This window comes from Chamaea fasciata, unplaced genomic scaffold, assembly GCF_029207755.1.
Source record: "Chamaea fasciata isolate MVZ Bird 193981 ecotype frontalis unplaced genomic scaffold, bChaFas1.0.hap1 SCAF_26, whole genome shotgun sequence".
NCBI classification, from domain to species: Eukaryota; Metazoa; Chordata; class Aves; order Passeriformes; family Sylviidae; genus Chamaea; species Chamaea fasciata.
Window position 1 is genome coordinate 6,742,334 of NW_027094111.1, and position 17,364 is coordinate 6,759,697.

At 53.2% G+C, this 17,364-nt stretch overlaps 3 protein-coding genes and 4 non-coding genes across 8 annotated transcripts; 6 read left to right on the forward strand and 1 right to left on the reverse strand.

The window, feature by feature from the left end:
- Positions 1–2,173: 2,173 nt before the first annotated feature.
- Positions 2,174–2,316, forward strand: LOC136301608 (small nucleolar RNA SNORA16B/SNORA16A family). Its single transcript, XR_010723913.1, has one exon. It is a non-coding gene; the product is annotated as a small nucleolar RNA SNORA16B/SNORA16A family (small nucleolar RNA).
- A 582-nt stretch (positions 2,317–2,898) lies between these two features.
- LOC136301609 (small nucleolar RNA SNORA44) lies at positions 2,899–3,029 on the forward strand. The gene has a single exon (XR_010723914.1). It is a non-coding gene; the product is annotated as a small nucleolar RNA SNORA44 (small nucleolar RNA).
- A 200-nt stretch (positions 3,030–3,229) lies between these two features.
- LOC136301610 (small nucleolar RNA SNORA61) lies at positions 3,230–3,346 on the forward strand. Its single transcript, XR_010723915.1, has one exon. It is a non-coding gene; the product is annotated as a small nucleolar RNA SNORA61 (small nucleolar RNA).
- A 775-nt stretch (positions 3,347–4,121) lies between these two features.
- LOC136301606 (small nucleolar RNA SNORD99) lies at positions 4,122–4,192 on the forward strand. The gene has a single exon (XR_010723911.1). It is a non-coding gene; the product is annotated as a small nucleolar RNA SNORD99 (small nucleolar RNA).
- A 1,667-nt stretch (positions 4,193–5,859) lies between these two features.
- Positions 5,860–7,215, forward strand: RAB42 (RAB42, member RAS oncogene family). The gene is given in 3 exon segments (XM_066204727.1): positions 5,860–6,116; positions 6,800–6,938; positions 6,940–7,215. Coding segments are annotated over 3 exon segments (672 nt in total).
- Positions 7,216–7,745: 530 nt separating this feature from the next.
- On the forward strand, positions 7,746–9,413 carry LOC136301440 (ras-related protein Rab-39B-like). The gene is made up of 2 exons (XM_066204454.1): positions 7,746–7,960; positions 8,748–9,413. The coding sequence occupies exons 1-2, from the start codon at positions 7,746–7,748 to the stop codon at positions 9,175–9,177; spliced, it is 645 nt and encodes a 214-aa protein (XP_066060551.1). The 3' UTR covers positions 9,178–9,413.
- Positions 9,414–10,610: 1,197 nt separating this feature from the next.
- TAF12 (TATA-box binding protein associated factor 12) lies at positions 10,611–17,333 on the reverse strand. 2 transcript variants are annotated; one of them, XM_066204675.1, is made up of 6 exons: positions 17,233–17,333; positions 14,178–14,429; positions 12,912–12,989; positions 12,035–12,149; positions 11,763–11,851; positions 10,611–11,082 (listed from the first exon to the last, which is right to left on the reverse strand). In XM_066204675.1, exons 2-6 carry the CDS (start codon positions 14,343–14,345, stop codon positions 11,047–11,049), a joined length of 486 nt encoding a protein of 161 aa, XP_066060772.1. In that variant the 5' UTR covers positions 14,346–14,429; positions 17,233–17,333; the 3' UTR covers positions 10,611–11,046. The 2 variants fall into 2 exon arrangements, with proteins under 2 accessions (XP_066060772.1, XP_066060771.1); XM_066204674.1 differs by lacking the exons at positions 12,912–12,989; positions 17,233–17,333 and having other exon boundaries at positions 14,178–14,425.
- Positions 17,334–17,364: the final 31 nt, after the last annotated feature.

Consider the following 17,364-nt stretch of genomic DNA (forward strand, 5'->3'; position numbering starts at 1 on the left):
TGGTTAGAACATTTCTTCAGAAAATATCTTTTTTTTTCTTCCCTAGCAGTTACTTCAAGTCAAAATGGTTTTTCCAAGTGCAGTCAGTTTATTAAGAAGGTGTTTGGGGTCCTGCTTCGCACACACTCATTTTTCCCAGGCACTTGGTGGGATTCTTGGGGTGTTCTGTGCAGGACTTTTGGACTTGATGATTCTTGCGAGTCACTTCCAAATCAGGATGTCCCATTATTCTGTAATTCAAAAATCAAGCTGCCTCTGCTGTAAAATTTCCAGGGAAAAAGCAATGATGGATAACAAGTTGATAGAGACTGAGAGCTGACCATGGCCAGAACTTGCCTTGTCCCCTTGATGTGTCCCAGGCAGCCACAGGCACAACAGTCCACCTGGATCACTGATGCACACCTGCTTTTCCTTACTGATAGTTTTCACATCCCTGTGCATTGTCTGCTCCCATCTGTCAGGTGCTGGGAACTGCAGCCTCTTCCAGCATGTGCTCCCATGTGCTGTTGCTGTGGAAGAGGCTGGTGAGAGATTCCCGCGAGGTTTCATCGGGGCTTTGCTGTCTGTGGACATGCAGTGGAATTTTCTCTGCCCCTCTTGGATCTCCATCCATCTTGTCATGGCGGGCTGAGGTCTGCTGGGGATCCAGTGCTTTTCAATGCTGCTCTTTGGGGATTCTCCCAGTTCAGCATTTGGAGGAGTCTCTTCCCAAGCAATGTTTGCCAAAGTTTGAAGTTTTGGGGAAGGTTGATGTTTTTTTCCTACAGTAATCTCCCAGGTTCTACCCTGCCCTAGGATCTGATATGATTTCTAGGCTCACGTTTTACAAGTGGCTGTGCCAGGGAGACTGCAGGGATTGCCTCATGGCTTGGCGGAACAGCTGTGAGATCCATGGAGGAGGAGAATGGGAGCAGCTGATTGTACCTCATCCCTGACAGCTTCAGCAAGGACTGTCTTGGGGAGGGTTTGGCCACACGAAGGTGGCAGCTCATTCCCAGACTCGGCCTTAAATGGCTGAGGGTTTATTTTGTTGCTGATCTGCCATGTTTGGAGGGAATTACCAGCTCAAAAGGCCATTAGTGAACACTAGGAATTTTTTCATCTGTTCATTTGCTCAGAACAGTTTCAAACATGACCATCCTTTCTGCCCTTTCTCCAAGGCTTGGGTAGGAAGCAGTCTCAGGCTTTCCCGACTGATTTCCCATGATGGCTGTGCCTTCAGCATCAGTAGCAGCAGCTGTTCCAGCACTCCCTTCCAGTCCGTTGGCAGGTACTCCCATTTTAAATCCTTGAATTATGAATCACGAGCCAGGAGCCTTACAGAGGTATTGTGTAGACAAACAGACTTCTTTTTCCAAGAAACTTTCCTTCTGTTCCCTGAAGGTAGAGTGTTCCCCCCGCTCCAAAAGGGAGGAAGGAACAGGGGAAACGCAGCTCCTGCCTTCAGCTTTTTAAAGAGCAACGCCTGGTGTGGACCTTGCATGGAGGAGGAGAGAGAAATTGTACCTGTCCCACCCGGACTGGACAGCTATTTAGGTGGGGTGAGGGTGTGCAGCTGTTCCCAGTGCTAGTGGGAGTTGTGAAACATGGGATCGTGAAATAGTTTGGGTTGGGAGGGGACTGAAAGCTCATCTCATTCCACCCACTGCCATGGGCAGGAACACCTGCCACTAGAGTAGGTTGTTCGGGGGCTTGTTTATCCTTTGGGATGGGGTGGAGCGGGAGGCTGGAAGCGGGTAAGGAAGGAACGATACCGGGAGCCATAAACAGCGCGATCTACAGCTCCCAAAAGCCTCTGCGGGAGGGCGCGGCACCAGCAGCCAATCGGAGCCCGCGCTGCCGGCTATAAAAGGTGGCCGCGAATCCATTTCCGCCTCTCTCAGCTATGGCGGCGAGTGGGGGCGTCTGCGCCGGGACCATCGGGGACCATCCACCGCCATCCATCTTCGTTCGGGCTCTCCCGCCGCTCGGCTCCGCCGCATCGGCGCCCCGTGGGCATCGCGGCCGGCGGAGGCGCTTCAGTGCGCTCCGAAGGCTGTGAAGGGCAGCGCGGCCTTGACCCCGCCCTCCTCCTCAGGCCGGGCCCGGCTCTGGGTGAGCGAGGGACTCCCGGGACCGGACTAATGCCCTGTCTCGGGACAGGCGGCCGCGGGTGGAAGAGCACCCCGGACCCGCCCGGCCCTATCGAAGCTGCGTCTGTCGGTGCTGTGGCAGATGCAGTCAAAAAGGAGCCGAGAGCAAAGGGACTTTCCTCGACGGTCGCCGCTCAGTTGGAGCTTTCGTAACTGTCCGGCAACACTTCGGGAAAGTACATGGCCCCCCATGGGCTAGGGGAATTACTGGTGTTGGAAGCAGGCGGCTGCCGCAAATCCCTGCCCCTGGCGCCCAAAAGATGCACCGGAGAGGGGGAGGAGCGTATCCTGTCTCTGTAGCTTTGTTTTAACTTACTTCTCTTGTAATTTACTAAAGCTTAAAACTCTCTTCTTCCCCAGCAGCATCCTGGCATAGAAGGTGATCCCAGGGCATGGGATGCCTGGTGGCGGTCTCAGCTTCAGGCAGGTGAGATGGGCGATGCAGATTCTGGAGTCCTCGGTTGGACTGAGAATTTGGTTGGTTTTGTGGCCTCCCTGGGCCAAGAGTAGCAACCGGCAGCGTTTCCTGCCCCTCTGATATCGGGCAGTGCCAGCATATGCTGTTCCAGGGTTATGCATCCTCCACAGGGCATGTCCTTGGGCCCTGCAAACTCTCTTAGTTCTTTCTTCACCCAGATCGTGTATGGGTGAGATAAGGGCAATTCCTGTCTCTGGGGCTTGCTAGAAGCAGAACTGGGAATCAACCCTGATCCAGAGCCAGTCAATTGCTCTGTCACAGACTTTACTGAATAAACTCCATGTTTACCTGCATGTTAATCCAAGAGCTGTAGCTCCACGAAGTAGCTGCAGGTCTCCAACAACATGCCAGAGCAATGGGAAGGTCTTTGACTGCTGGGCCTCTTCTGCCCGTGACTGTCACTCGCCCCTCCAATACATTTTTGGGAATTGGGCTGTTCCTTGTTAATGGTTTCAGGGTGGAGTGAGTCAAAGGTGTGTCCACAAGAGTCTGCAGCTCATTGCTGATATTGGGGGTATGTTGTGATGTCTTCCAGGGGTCCTGGGTGTTCCAGAGCTCACCCATCCGATGGATAAACCCAGGTGAGAAGGTAGTACCCTTGTTTAATCTCTGCAGCCCATCCCTCCGAATCCCTTTCCCATCAGATCTGAATACCGATCTTGTGGTCGAAAAAGGAGGAAGAGTAAAATTCATGCTGGTCTTGGGCTCTCTGCAGGTGTGTCCTGTGCTGAGAGGGGCCACTAGGAAGACAGACTGCACTGGCCTCACTATTTTGGGAAGTCTGGTTGGGAAGGGAACTCCTGGTCAGGAGAAGGGATAAACGTTGGGCACAAGGGGCAGATGTGCCGTTGAGGGTTGGAGAGCTGGGATTTGTTCGGAGTATCTGAGCTATGGATTTACAGTGACCCATTGGCATCAGGCACTAAACTCTGGCTCTGTTTTTTCAGCAGTTACCCTGTGGAAAAAAAAAAAAAAAAGTTGAGAACATGTGAGCCCTGTCCCAAGGGCTTCAGCTTGCTTCCCATAGGACCTGAGTTGTGGGAAAACTGCAGTGTGGAGAATGTGAGTGTCCTCTGGGGAACTCATGGTGTTGGGATGGGCAGTAAGTTTAAACTGGATACTGGGAGGAAACACATGGCTCTGAGGGAGAGGAGGCCCTGGTTGCCCAGAGGAGCTGTGGCTGCCCCATCCCTCAAGTCTCCAGGGCCAGGTTATTCAAACCTGGGGCTTAGGCCATCCTGGTCTGGTGGAAAGTGTCCCTGCCCATGCAGGGTGTGGAAGGGGGTGAGCTTTTAAGGTGTCTCCTAAGCCAGTCCATTCTGGTATTACGTGATCTGGAGTGGGGTCTGAAGGTCAGGGGACAGTTCGAGCTGACTGTGCCTGTGCTGGAAGTGGCCAGTTTTTTGCCTGGACTGCATAGGTGGGAATGACCAACCTCGTTTCAGAGAGCTTTAATTGGCCAGAGTTGTGATCTGTGGTGCAGGGGGTGGGTAAGATCAGTGGCAGTGCAGCCTGGTCTGTGATGATTCCCAAATCTGGAGACTGTTGGATGAGTCCTGCGGATATGGGGCTGAGGCTGGGCATGAGCCACCCAAAACCACAGGGTGAGGAGGGAGCATCCAGGAGTTCTGGCATGTGGATGGAATCTCGCACAGTGCTGAGCCCAACTCCTCCTCACTCAGCTGGATTCTTTTTTATCCCTTTTTTCAGGTCTAAGCAGAGGGCAAGCCATCCCTGAGGGACTTGTTGCAGCAGTGCCCGGACTGTTCTTTCCCAGCCCTCTCCTCCAGAAGTCGGAGCTCTGCAGAACCAGATCCTAGCTCCTTCCAGAGCTATGAGCTCCACCAAATGGGATCAGCCACTTCTGGCCTCTATCCTGTAGTGAAGGGAGATTAAACTGATTTGGCTCCAGATGTTGCTCAAGCTCCCATTCAGGTGCTCCACATGGAAGAAAAGTCTGTTCCGTGGAGTTTTCTGAGGAGCGGGTCTGGATATCAAATACTTAGAGCAGGGAGCCAGTAATTGCCAAGGTGGTGGGTTTGATCTCTGTACAGGCCATTCACTTAAGAGCAGGACTCAATGATGCCTGTGGGTCCCTTCCAACTTGAAATATTCTGTGTGTGATACGAATTTGAATAAATGCTATTACTTCAAATCCTTGTGGCGGGCATCTTCTGTTTTTAAATTGCGTTGGGATGAGGTGAGGCTGGGCTGGCTCTGAGCCAGGGAGCCTGAGCATCCCCTTCCAGTGGAGCTCACCAGTGCTCAGACAGGTTCCTGTGCTTGCTGCAGCACCTGCCTTTGGGGTGTCCCCCACAGCCCTCAGCAGGGGTCCCTGGAATGCAGAAACCCACCTGGGCCTTCATGGAGGTGCTAGAGCAGCTCTTGCAACCTTGGGGTGTTCCAACACTCTCAGCTGGAGCCCTGGTTATTCTGGTTGCCTGTTTTCTCACCATGGAGAAAAATGGGTTCTGGGGTGCCACTTCCTCTTGAGTTGGAGCCATGCCCTTGGATGGCTGGGCTGCGGCAAAGTCCCTGCACCCGAGGTAACCTGGCTGCCAAGAGTCCTGGAATATTGAGCTGATGCCTCTGACTCTGGTCTCCTACCTGCAGGTCTTGACAGCCCCCTTCCCTGTGGATCCATCTCCCAGCTCTCCCAAAACCTTGCCTTCTGGGAGCCATGAGTAAGTCTGCACTCCCTGGCTGGCTGTCCCTGTTGTCACCAAAGCCAGGCAGTGGAGACAGAGCTGGCATGTGGCAACACTAAACATCCTGGTGACATCAAACGAAGACTTAAATGCCAGTATGTTGCAAGGAAGTGATTAGAGCTGAACCTGTGTTGCTGCTAAAGTTTGAAATGTTGGGCTGTTTGCTAAAGTTTGTGTTTTGGAGTTTGGTGGTTGGGAAGCAGGCAAATGATAAAAAGCAGTTTTAAAAATGGGAATTAAAAAGGCAAGTAACTTAATTCACTGATTTTCCTAAGTGGTTAAAATAACTGTGCAGCAGCTCCAAACCTTTTTTCGTATGTACACCTACTATGAAAGAGCACTTAGCCCTCTTACTTTCCTCAGTGTCACCGGGGAGGAAGAGACGGAGCTCCATCCCTGGAACAGTTTGTTTGTCCACCGGAGTGACTGCGAGGCCAGAGCTATCCCTGTCCCCAGGTGGGGTTGGGACAAGGGTGGAGACCTGTCCTGTTGCTGCTAGCACAGCAGGAATGTGGAGGGTCTGGATCCAGCCAGCTCAGCCATGGAGACAGTGACAGATTCCCCCCAGGATCCCAACCCCAAGGGGCACTTCCAGTTCCATGTCATCGTGCTAGGGGATGCGGCCCTGGGCAAGTCCTTGCTGCTGTGCTGCTTCGCTGATGGGCCTGGTGGAGGTCCTGGTGGAGCAGCCACCCCCAGCCCCACCATCACTGTTGAGTTCTACAGCCGGACTATCCTGATGCCCACCGGCAAGGCCAAGCTGCAGCTCTGGGACACAGCTGGCCAGGAGTGGTTCAGGTAAGGTGGGAATGTGGACCCCAGCAGCCCACTGAGTCATTCTCCCACCCTGGGGTGTTTGTAGATCCCTGTCCGGGCATGCAGGGACAGGCAGTGATGGCTCACTGGGATGGTGATGTTTTAGGGGCCAGTGACACCTTGTGCTGAGCTTGCAGTAACACTGGAGCTGTTTAGGGCAGCAGCCAAGGGAGCAGGGCCCGGTGCTGGTTGCAGTGTTGAGGCTGGGTTGAGGCTGGGTGTTTTTTCCTGATTGCATCAGGCTGGAGCCAGGAGCACCTGGGAGTGGGAGAGAGGCTCAAATGGGGCACAAAGGGCTGAAGAGCAAAGTGCTGTGGCTGGAGCTGGGCTCCCAGGCCTTCCTCTTCCCTGGGAACCTTTCGGGGATCCCAGGGTTGGTCCTGGTGGTGCCCTGTTTCTGTCCAGTGCTGCCCCATCCCCACTGCAACCAGGGCTGTTGGGGAGATAATGGTACCACAGAGTCCCTGAAAACCCACAGGTCTCTGGAGCCCCCCAGTCTGGGGAGATGGATGCTGAACAGAAAACAGGGATGTAAATGGCCAAGACAGGCCTCCCTTTCCCACTCCCGAGGTCAAATCTGTCACCCCAAAAATCTCCCAAGACCCATCTTAGGGTTTGTGTGAGAGCTTCCCAGTATCCTTTGAAACCCTGCTGGGTATGCCCAGGTCCATCACTAGCTCCTTCTACTGGAGTGCAGCGGGGGTGCTGCTGGTGTTTGACCTCACCAACCAGGCATCTTTTGAGCACATCCCTGAGTGGTATCGCGAGGCTGCAGGGGACCAACCGCCTGCCTTTGTCCTGGTGGGGACACAAGTGTGACCTGGTGGCCAAGCGAGCCATGTCAGCAGAGGAAGCCGGACACCTCGCCACCAACCTGGGCATGGCCTTTGTGGAGACCTCAGCCCGCAGCAACTTCAACGTGGAGTTGACCTTCCAGACACTGGCTGGGAGTATGCAGCAGGAGCTGGGCCAGGGGATCTTTGCCCAACACCAGGGATGTGATGGCGTCAGGCTCATCCCCAACCAGAGTCGCCGCCAGCCCCCAGCAGGGAGGGAGCCCCAGGAGCACTGCCTGTGCTGATGAAGATAGGGCGACATCCCCAACTCGAGGGGATGCTTCTCTCTCCACCTGGCACCTGCAGCCCTTGGGTGATTATGGGGTTGGGTCTCCCACCTGGGCTTGGGTTCATTTCAAACCTAAGTTTGGGGGTCTGAAAAAATAATACTCTGCTGTAGGAGTGTTTTTAATAAACCTAAGGCTTTTCCACACTGAGTAAAGGCTGTGCCAAGCACTGCATCCCGGGCAGGGGCACAGCACTCAACTTATGGCATGGGGGATCCTCTGCTTTGGGGGGTATTGCTGGTGGGGCAAACAGCTCCCCTAGTCTGGGACACTTTTCAGGGTGTCCTGTCCATTGGAAAATGGGAGCAGGCACCCCTGAGTACTTCCAGCTGGATGGAGCCAAAATAAAGGGAAAAAAGGGGCTCCAAAGCAGCCATGCAGCACTGAAGGTGCTGGGAACGCCTCCTGGGTGGAGGAGCTCCCTGCCTGCCTGAACACGCTCCTGGTGAGGGGGTGGTGGCAGTTCCTGGCAGCCGGCAGAGGCATCAATGGAGCCACAGTGGCAGTACCAGTTCCGGGTGATCATGCTGGGGGACTCGACAGTGGGGAAATCCTCGCTGCTGCGGCGCTACACCGAGGGTGTTTTCCTGGATGCTGTCAACCAGACGGTGGGGGTGGACTTCTACGTCCAATTCGTGGAGCTGGAGCCAGGGCTTCAAGTGAAGCTGCAGTTCTGGGACACAGCCGGGCAGGAGAGGTTCAGGTAGGTCCATGGTGTGGTGGAGATGGGTGTCCCCCCTCCAGATTTGGGGTGGATTGGGGTGATTCCAAGCCCAGGGAGGAGATCCTTGATGTGGCTGTGTTCCCACTTGTCCCTTTGGGTGAGGAACCACCATGCCAAAAGCCAAAGCCAAGGGAAAGAAGCCCTTGGGACTGCCTTGTAAGCCCTAGCTCAACCTCTAAAGGGGGTACTGTACCCCCCAAGAACCCCCCTGCCACACCAGCTGCAGAGGGGCAGGGGAACAGCTGGGAGCCCACTGGGTGCTGGGCAAAACATCTTCCTCAGCTCAACTGCTAGGAGCCTTCACACCTCACTGTGGAGCTGTCTCCACCACCAGCCAGCTTGGGAGATGTGGCTGCAGGGGATGGGAGAGTGGAAGATCAGGGTTTGTAGGAATGGGAGAGTTCCAAGACTTGCAGCAGAGATGGGAAAGTACTGGGGACATGGAAGCAGGGACAGAAGAGTTCCAGGACCGTGACAACAGGATGGCAGAGCCCTGGGGACATGGCTGCAGACACAGGGGCACTTGGGGGCTGTGGCTGCAGGAGACAGATGAGCTTTGGTGGCTGAACAGGGACAGAGCTGCCCCTGGAGCTCTTACTGACACAGCAAAAGGCTGATTCTCATTACTCTCATGGTGCTTTGAACACAAGGTGCTGCTTGCAGGAGCAGGTCCTAGCCAGGGCCACCCTGCAGGCAGGGAACATGCTGCCTGAGGTACCACAGGGAACCCTATGGACCACTCATCCCCCTGCTCTTGGCACCCCAGGTCTGTGACTCGCTCCTACTACCGCAACTCGGCTGGGGGGATGCTGCTCTTTGACCTCACCAACCGTGCATCTTTTGAAAGCATCCGGCGCTGGCACCGGGAGGTGACTGACACGATCCAGCCCTTCCGCATGGTCTTCCTGCTGGTGGGGCACAAGAGTGACCTGACTGGGCAGCGCCGGGTGGGCCAGAGGGAGGCGGAGGAGTTGGCAGCATCACTGGGTGTCCAGTACGTGGAGACCTCAGCCAAAGACGCTTCCAATGTGATCCAGGCCTTCCAGATGCTGACGGTGGCCATTTACCAAGCTCTGCAGATGGGGCGGTTGGTGGCCACTGAGGCGTGGGATGGGGTGAAGAGCAGCATCCCACTGCAGGTGCTGCCCAAGGCTCAGGCACTGGAGGAGGAGAAGTGGAAGAGATGCTTGTGCTAGAGTTGTGGACACTGACAAGGCAGGGAGGGACATGCTGGGCTCAGGAGGGGAAGTGGATATGGAGCAGCCAGGCACAGGCAGGAGTGGCGTGGCTGCATTAAATACCTCTGGTCACCCTCTGCCTTCCTGTGGGTTCCTGGGAAAGAGGAAGCACACTGGAAGGGTGAAGTCCCCCGGTGGGACTTCACAGGCCCGCAGAGGTCAGTGTCACCCCCTCCCTGCCCTAAATTCTTGAAGTTTTCCCACATAAAATTAAAAGTGAAAAATTTATCATGGAACTCAGATGATGTATCTGTCACTCCGGCTGAGTACACGCCTGATTGAGTCCAAGGCAAAAATATCCACATACTGTTCTGAGGAAATGCCCACTTTCCCTTTTAGATTAATCTCCATACAATATAATTTGCAAAAAAATCCTCTGTACAAGGCTGCAGAAAGGAGCTCCCCAGGCTCCTCATCCCACAGCGATGAAAAGTGACCCTGGGATGGTCCTGGAATCACTTCACCCATCCTGGTTCCCCCTGCAAGTATCGGGAGCCTCCAGAGAGCTGGACAGGGAGGATGAGCCCAGCTCTGCCTAGGGCTGCAGGAGCCTCCCTATAATGCAGGGGTTTGCAGTGCTGTCAACTCCCTCATCACCACAACAGCCCACCCTCCATCCCCCACCCCCCCGATCCCCCCTAGCTCCCCTGAGGTCTGAGCAGAGCAGTAGGAACAGGCAGGGCATGTGGCCTTTTCAATGTTCAGGCACAGACCAAATTAGGGGGACCGTGACTTGCTGCCCTGTCACAACATCCCCTTCCCAACGGTCCAAATATCCCAGCAACGAGGAAGGGACTCACTCTGGGCTGGAGGTCAGGAGGAAAGTGACCTGGCCACCCTGACTGGCATTTGAGGGACTGGCCAAGTCCTTGTGGTCTAGAAGGGTCTGGAGGGGAAACCTCTGGAAGAGCAGCTGAAGGCACTTGGTTTGTTCACCCTGGAGCAAACAGATGCGCCAGCATCTGCAGCTCCTCCCAAGGGACACCTTGGATCTCTGCTCCCTGTGACCAGGGACAGGACACGAGGGAACAGCTGAAGCTGTGTCGAGGAGGAATAGATTGCATCTTAGGAAACAGTTCTTACCCCAGAGGGTGCTCAGGCGCTGACCAGGCTCCCCAGGGAATAGGCATGACCCCAAGGCTGCCACAGCTCCAGAGAGAGTTGGACAATCCTCTCAGGCATAGGGTGGGATTGGTGGGGTGTCCTGGGCAGGCCAGGAGCTGGACTCGGTAATCCTTGGGGATCTTTTCCATTTCAGAATATTCCACAATTCTGTTCCCTGTAAACTGTCAGGAGATCTCCCACAGAACAGCACCACACACAGAGCTGAGGTGACAGGGACCCTGCCCCTGCCATCCCTTGTGCAATGCTGCCTGAAGAGCACAAGCCTGTGCCGGCAGCTTAGAATAATTTCTTTATTCATGAAAAACAAATGTAAGTCTTTATATAAACACTGACATTACAAAGTACTGGAGCAGGTAGGGGCAGGAAGGAGGAAACAAAAACCTCTACAGATGCTTCTAATACTGTCCCACACGATCAAATGCTCTGTCCCTTGGATAATCACTTGTACGATAAACCACTTTCAAGTCACAAATAAGTCTCTGTTTGAGATATGTCACACTCTGAGGAGGAACGAGGAACAGGGCATAGAATGGATTTGGCAGGTGCCCTCATCAAGTCAAGATATTGCTGCACCATTAATAAAAAATAGATGCTTCTTTGTAAAGCATTAAAAAAATATCCCACAGGTGACATTGTGGAGGCTTCAGTGGAGAGGCAGGTTTCCCAAACTGCACTGGTGGTGTCTCTGGCTCTGCCCAGGAGCTATTTCTTGGTAGTTTTGCGGATCAGTGCCATTCTCTGCAACAAGAGAGGGAAAACCATCAGAAGCTGAGCAGCTCAGAGCAGGTGACTGCACAACCACCCACAGCAGGAACAAGGTATCCCAGGTACCCCCAGGATGCTGCCTGACTTGCTTCCATGCAGGTCTTTCAGGTCTGTTTGAATCTTAATGGGGTCCCAGGCTGAAGTCAGAGGAGAAGGAAGTGTCTGTGCTGCTCCACCTGGCACCCTGGGGCAGTGGAATCAAAGACCATCTCAAGGCCCTCCTCTCTGCCCAGTGGAAGCTGCAGTACCACCCATGAACCCACTGCAGGGCAGCTCCTTCTAGGCTCTGACCACGGCTTAAAAAGCAGTGGCCCAATGCAGTTTCAAAGCAAAATTAAAGGTGTATCAGTCCCTTTGCACAGAGTTGGAGTTGCCAGGGGCAGCTGAGAAGTGCTTCTGTGCAGATCCCAGTTGGTTTTAACCTTCCCAAGCCCTTCAGCACCAAGAGTTGCTGCTTTTCTTAGGGCAAAGCCAACACAGCTGAGGAGACACAGCAACCTCAACCCTCTGCACAAACAGGTCAGGAGGCTCTGGAAGTAATTTTCAGTCTGAGCCACTTGGAAGAGGTCACAAATTCACAGTGTCAGGAGACCATGACCACCATCCCCATATCAGCCTTCCATATGATTCCTGGTGTTGTGGGGGCTTCTTACCTGTTTGTGAGCTTCTGTAGTGCAGGCTTTTTTGTAGGGCCTGATTTCTTCAGAACCAAAGCCTGGGATCCACATGTTCCACTGGCGTTCTGGAATTCACAGAATGGTTTCAATTGGAAGAGACATTAAAGCTCGTCCAGTTCCAACCCCTTGCCATGGGCAGGGATACATTATCTACTCACAGGCACCACAGCACTGCAGCTGTGCCCTGACTCCAGGAGGACCTGAGACCTGGGGGTAGAGGGGAAAAAACCAGACAGAAGGTCACTCACCAAGGTGCAACTGGACATCTTTCACTTCCAGGGTGTTGGACTTGCGGTGCCGCGCGAGCTGGCAGGCGGCTGTTACCACACTCTCAATGAAGTCATCGGCGATCTGTAGCAGCATCTGTGGTGGAACAAGGGCAACAACCAGCCCGGTCAGTACTGAGCAGCTGAAATGATGTGGGAAGATGAAAACAAGCCCTCAGAAGCTGGTATTTAGAATTACAGAATGTTCTGACTTGGGAGGAACCCACAAGGATCATCCAGGCCAACTCCTGGCCCTGTACACCCAGCAATCCCCATCCAGTGCCTGACGGCATTATCCAAATGCTCCCTGAGTTTGGCTGCCTGGAGAGCTGGCATTGCCTGGGGAGCCTGTTCAATGCCCAAGTCACCCTCTGGGGGAAGAACCTTTCCCTGATCTTGAGCCTGACCCTGCTTCAGCCATTCCCTGGGTCCTGTTCCTGGTCACAGAGAGCAAAGATCAGAGCTGCTGCTCAGAAGGAGCTGCAGCCTCGACTAAGCTCTGCCCTCAATCTCCTCTGCTCCAGCTGAACACACTCAATCGCTGCTCTTGTGGCCCCTCCTGATCCTTCCCCATCTTCAGAGTCTCCTTTGGGTGCCCTCTAATAGTTTTAGATCTTTCTTAAATTGTGGCATCTAAAATTCCACTCAAAGGAGTGCACTTCATAGGTGTTTGCTGCAATTGCTGTTCTAAAAGCCTTTTTGGGACTGGGATGCACAAAAACAGGGATGGCTGAAGGTTGCATGGGAGGAAAACAAGTGCTAAATGAACCAAAGCTCCCTCCTTGGATGAAGAGCCACTGATCTGTGACAAAACCGCAATGAACTCTTTCTGCAGTCCTTTCCACGGGCTGGAACCTACTTCTTCCACATCTTCATCCAGCTGCTCATTCGGATCCACCTCACGCACCAGGTCCTGCAATTTCTTCTTGGTTAAAACCTGAGCATGTGGGAGGAGAGGAAGGATTTACTGCCCTGCTCCAGCAAAGAAGCTGCCCATGGAGCACAGCCACAGCCACAACCACCTCCTTCCCAATGCCCCCAGGGCTGAGTCACACTGTTGACATAGTCTATCAGCTCAGGAATGACAGAGATAAGAAATATCAGGTATTAAGGAATGATTTTCAAGCACCAGTGGTTGCTCTGGACAGCAACTGGAGTGCAGCAGCCAGGATAAATGTTTCCAGCACTAAAATGCTGCTGGCAAGGAGTGGAAAGGCAAAACTACAAGTGTTAAGATGCAGACAGCAAGTACAATCAGCATATCAGTGACTAAAGTTGTGCTCAGGACACAAGGGAAGCTTTTCCATGGCTCTAGCACTTATTAGCTTCAGTGTTTCATATGGAAAACAAAGTTCTGGGAGTGCTGGGTTATTCCAGGGCAGTCAGACATGGCAGGAGCAGAAACCACACTGGGCTGAAGAACAGGATGCCGAGTCTTAAAACATACGGATGGAAGTTGTTGGCCTGGTCGGGTCAACCAGACACAGATGGGAAATACCTGCCCTTCCTCATTCCTTCATTGCTGTGGCTGTTTTGTGCAGGGATCTAGTGCACTTCCTAAATGTCTGAGTGCCAGCAAAGCCATCAGGGAAAAATGCTGGGGCATTCCCTGGGCAGCAGCTTGTTTTAGGCACATCAAAGGCTACATGCCAGGTTGGGTTGGAAGGGACCTTAAAGCTCATCCCATTCTACCCCCTGCCATGGGCAGGGACACCTTCCACTATCCCAGGCTGCTCCAAGCCCTGTCCAACCTGGCCTTGGACACTCTTAGGAATGGGGCAACCACAGCTTCTCTGGGCAACCTGCAGCTCACCACCCATTTCTCTCCATACTTCTCCCATCTAAACCCCATATAAAAATAACTTCCACTGTCACACCCCAATATACACTTTCCTAAGGCTGGTAAAACCTCTACACCTACAGCATCCAATCACCATCCCGCCAGTAAGCACCTGGGAGAGAGGAACTCTGTGAGGAAGTCTTGCTCACTCAGTAACTGATACTTTAACAAACATTATATTTCTGCTAGTGATTTAAAGAAGGTGAATGAAGCCACAGGCAAGTCTTTGATGCTTGTGATGCCTGAGCATCATCCCTGTTGTCCCAAAGTTGGGGATGGAATTACCTGGTTGCTTTCAGGACTGAGCCGCCCTCCTCCGCTGGGCGTTCCTGGCATCTTTGCCACAGTGGTGCTGTTAGCCATGGAGCTCTGCGGGGGGGTGCTGGCTGGTTCTGGCTTGATCGAGGAGAAGTTGGAGAGGTTGATCAAGGTAGAAGGGCCAAACTGGTTCATAATCTGTTGGGTTTTAGCTTTTAGATCATAAAGTTTGTCTAGGTCCTGCTTCTTCTTGGGGTTGTGGCGATCCAAATCAATCAACTAGAAAGGGAGAGGAAAGCCAGAGTTAGCAAATAGAAGGAATTCAGCAGGGTGAACAGGTCAGAGAAAACTGCAGTGTTCTGACAGGGCCTGGAGTTTAGAGATCAGGAATCTCTGCTCACAGCATGAAGGGAGAAGTGAGGCTTAGTAGCAAAGAAAACCTTCTCTGGTGTACAGAAAAGTTTTCCAGCAGCACAGTGGCTGCAGACTGGTGAACAGCAGCACGGACCCACCCACCCATTCATCCCTTGAGCTGAACCCCCCCACCTCCACACCCACACAGCCTTCCTGAACCCATTTTCCACAAAGAACAGGTCACTCAGAGCAGATTCAACTGCAGGACATGGCTCATTCCTGCTGCAGCAGCACGGAATCCCTCATCCCCACAATCCAGAGCCCTGGAGAGAAGGCAGGACCCAGCCTCCCTGGGGTCTCCACAGCGTGGGGGTCTTGTTTTTGCCAGCATCACACTCACAGCCCGGCCTGCAGTGACCCCTCCATCTGGAATTGACAACATCGGTTCATTTTGGGTTCTGTGAGCACAATCTGCTCAGAAGGGGAGGAACATGTGTGTGCCCACACCTGCCGCTTGTTTCTCCCACACTGGGCAACTGACAGCCACAGGATATGAAGTGGGATTTATGGAACTCCCAATGGTGAACCACAAGTGAATTGTGTGGTTACACAGATCCTGCAGGTGCTGAAGTTACTCAGGTTGTTGGTCATGGGGTGAACATTGACTGGCACCCCCTCTCTTTCTGCTCTGAGTCCTAGGCTCAGTGAAGTTTTGCTCTGTCTTCACTGCTCCGTGACAGAAAATTCATCCAAACCCTTCACCTTCCACTACCACAACCACCATGGCAGCAATGACGGGTCTATCACAGGGAAAGAGAGTTTAAGGAATGGTTTGATGGCAAAGCCTATCATGGTGGGGCCAGAGATGGCTGAGAAGCTGAGGCTGAACTCACAAAAAAAGAAGAGTTTGCTTAACCAACTTTATGAGACATTCACACACACTGTCTGCTCCCTGATCTACAAATAGACATTTCCCTTCATCAAAGCAAGCCTGGTTAGTTTGAATTAATTAATACCAAAACCCACACGAGAAAGCACATGGGAGAATTTAGAAGCTTTAGTGCTTCACTCCAATGCACACTCATGCACTTGTAGATGTGCAGCCCTTTGAGGGGAATTTATATGCCTGACACCCTTCAGCAATGCCCTCAGCAAGTTTCCAGCTCAATTTTAATTAACAATGGAAAACCATCATCCTCACATCCTAAACCCCTCAGCTGGCACTTCTGGCTGAGGAGTCCAGCACAAGATTGAGAGGGACCTTCAGTCTTGGTTTTAGCTGGGGTTGATCTCAGGCTGTTCACTCCACGCCTCACTTCACAGATCCACAAAGCAAGAATTCCTACCCACTGTGCAGGAAAAGAAGCACTAAAATCCTCAGATTTCAGACAAAGCCCCAGAATCCTTGGGCAGAAGCACTTTAGCAGCATAAAGTCGTTATGTTGGTTTATTTGCAGATCTTAGTACACCCTTCACATGCCACTAAGATCCCTGAACACAAAACTCATGGGAGGAACAGATTCACAGGTTAGATCCCACATGCCAGCTTCATTTACTTACAGCTGAGTGTCTAGATCTTTAATTACATCAGCAACTGTTGTGAGCCCAGTGAGTGCAGAAGCCATAGCCCACACCCTTCCCACAACATCACCAGTCAGCGTTACCTCCTCTGGCCTCCTCCTCTTCCACGTAACTCTCATTCCTACAACACCAGATACTTTTTGTATCACCCATTCTACACAAGATGGTTAGAGGAAACAGTTTCACAAGCTGTCCTCACTACAGTGCCACAAATTTTTTTATCAGAAAAGATCACACAGTTGCTGCTGCAGAGGACAAACATCCTGCAGGATTCTGAAGAAATATATGACCAAACTCCCTTTTTCTGCCAGGAAACCGAGCATCCTGATATCTGCTGATGTCCAGGTAAACCCAGACCCCCATAGCAGCAGCTACCTCAAGGGCAGGAGGAGGTTTGGATGCTACGATCAGCACCATGACTTGTTCAGCTCTGGGACAGCACAGCATTAGAGCCATAACTAAAATCCACGTTAATGACAAACAGTAAATTCCCTGGAGTGCTCAGGGGGCTCCCAATTCCATTAACCATAGAGATTTTCACCAAATACCTAAACACAATCATGGAATCTCAGAATGGTTTGGATGGGAAGAAACCTTAAGCTCATCTCATTCCATGCCTTTCCATGGGCAGGGACACCTTCCACTGTCCCAGGTGGCTACAAGCGCCGTCCAGCCTGGCCTTGTGCACTTCCACGGATGAAGCAGCCACAGCTTCTGCGCAACCTGTGCCAGGGCCCCACCACCCTCACAGGGAGGAGTTCCTTCCCAGTATCCGATCCAGCCCTGCCCTCTGGCAGTGGGAAGCCATTCCCTGTGTCCTGTCCCCCCAGGTCCTTGTCCCCAGTCCTTCTTCAGCTCCCCGGGAGCCCCTTAAGGCACTGGAAGCGGCTCTGAGTCTTCCCGGGGCCTTCTCTCCAGGCTGAATATCCCCAGCTTATAGCGCTCACCAGCCCCACGGAGACCGCCGGGATGGGAATGAATCCCCCTCCCAGTGTAGAACATCCCCGCCGAGAGTCGCGGGGCAGAACGAAGGTCACCGACCGCCACCAGGAGCGACTCGGCGCCCACTCTTGTGCTCCCTCCCGGATTTGAAACACCGGTGTGGAATCCCCAGGTGCTCCACGCAGCCCCTTCGAGACCCCCGTACCTCCCCATGACCCGCGGGGACTCCAAAGCCCCGCTGCCACCGCCGCTCCCTCCGCCGCCCGCCGACACCCGGCAGTGCTTCCGCTTCCGGCCGTCGCTGCGGCCAATGGGGAGTGAGTCCGCCTGCGCGCGC

What these genes read in the sequence shown, in the direction of transcription:
- LOC136301440 (XM_066204454.1), top strand. Translation starts at nt 7,746, where the DNA reads ATGGAGCCACAGTGGCAGTACCAGTTCCGGGTGATCATGCTGGGGGAC. An exon ending in GCCGGGCAGGAGAGGTTCAG is followed by an intron (nt 7,961 to 8,747) that starts GTAGGTCCATGG and finishes TTGGCACCCCAG; the next exon opens with GTCTGTGACTCGCTCCTACT.
- TAF12 (XM_066204675.1), bottom strand. Translation starts at nt 14,345, where the DNA reads ATGAACCAGTTTGGCCCTTCTACCTTGATCAACCTCTCCAACTTCTCC. An exon ending in TGGATGAAGATGTGGAAGAA is followed by an intron (nt 12,150 to 12,911) that starts GTAGGTTCCAGC and finishes GTTCCACCACAG; the next exon opens with ATGCTGCTACAGATCGCCGA. An exon ending in CTACAGAAGCTCACAAACAG is followed by an intron (nt 11,083 to 11,762) that starts GTAAGAAGCCCC and finishes CTCTTGTTGCAG; the next exon opens with AGAATGGCACTGATCCGCAA.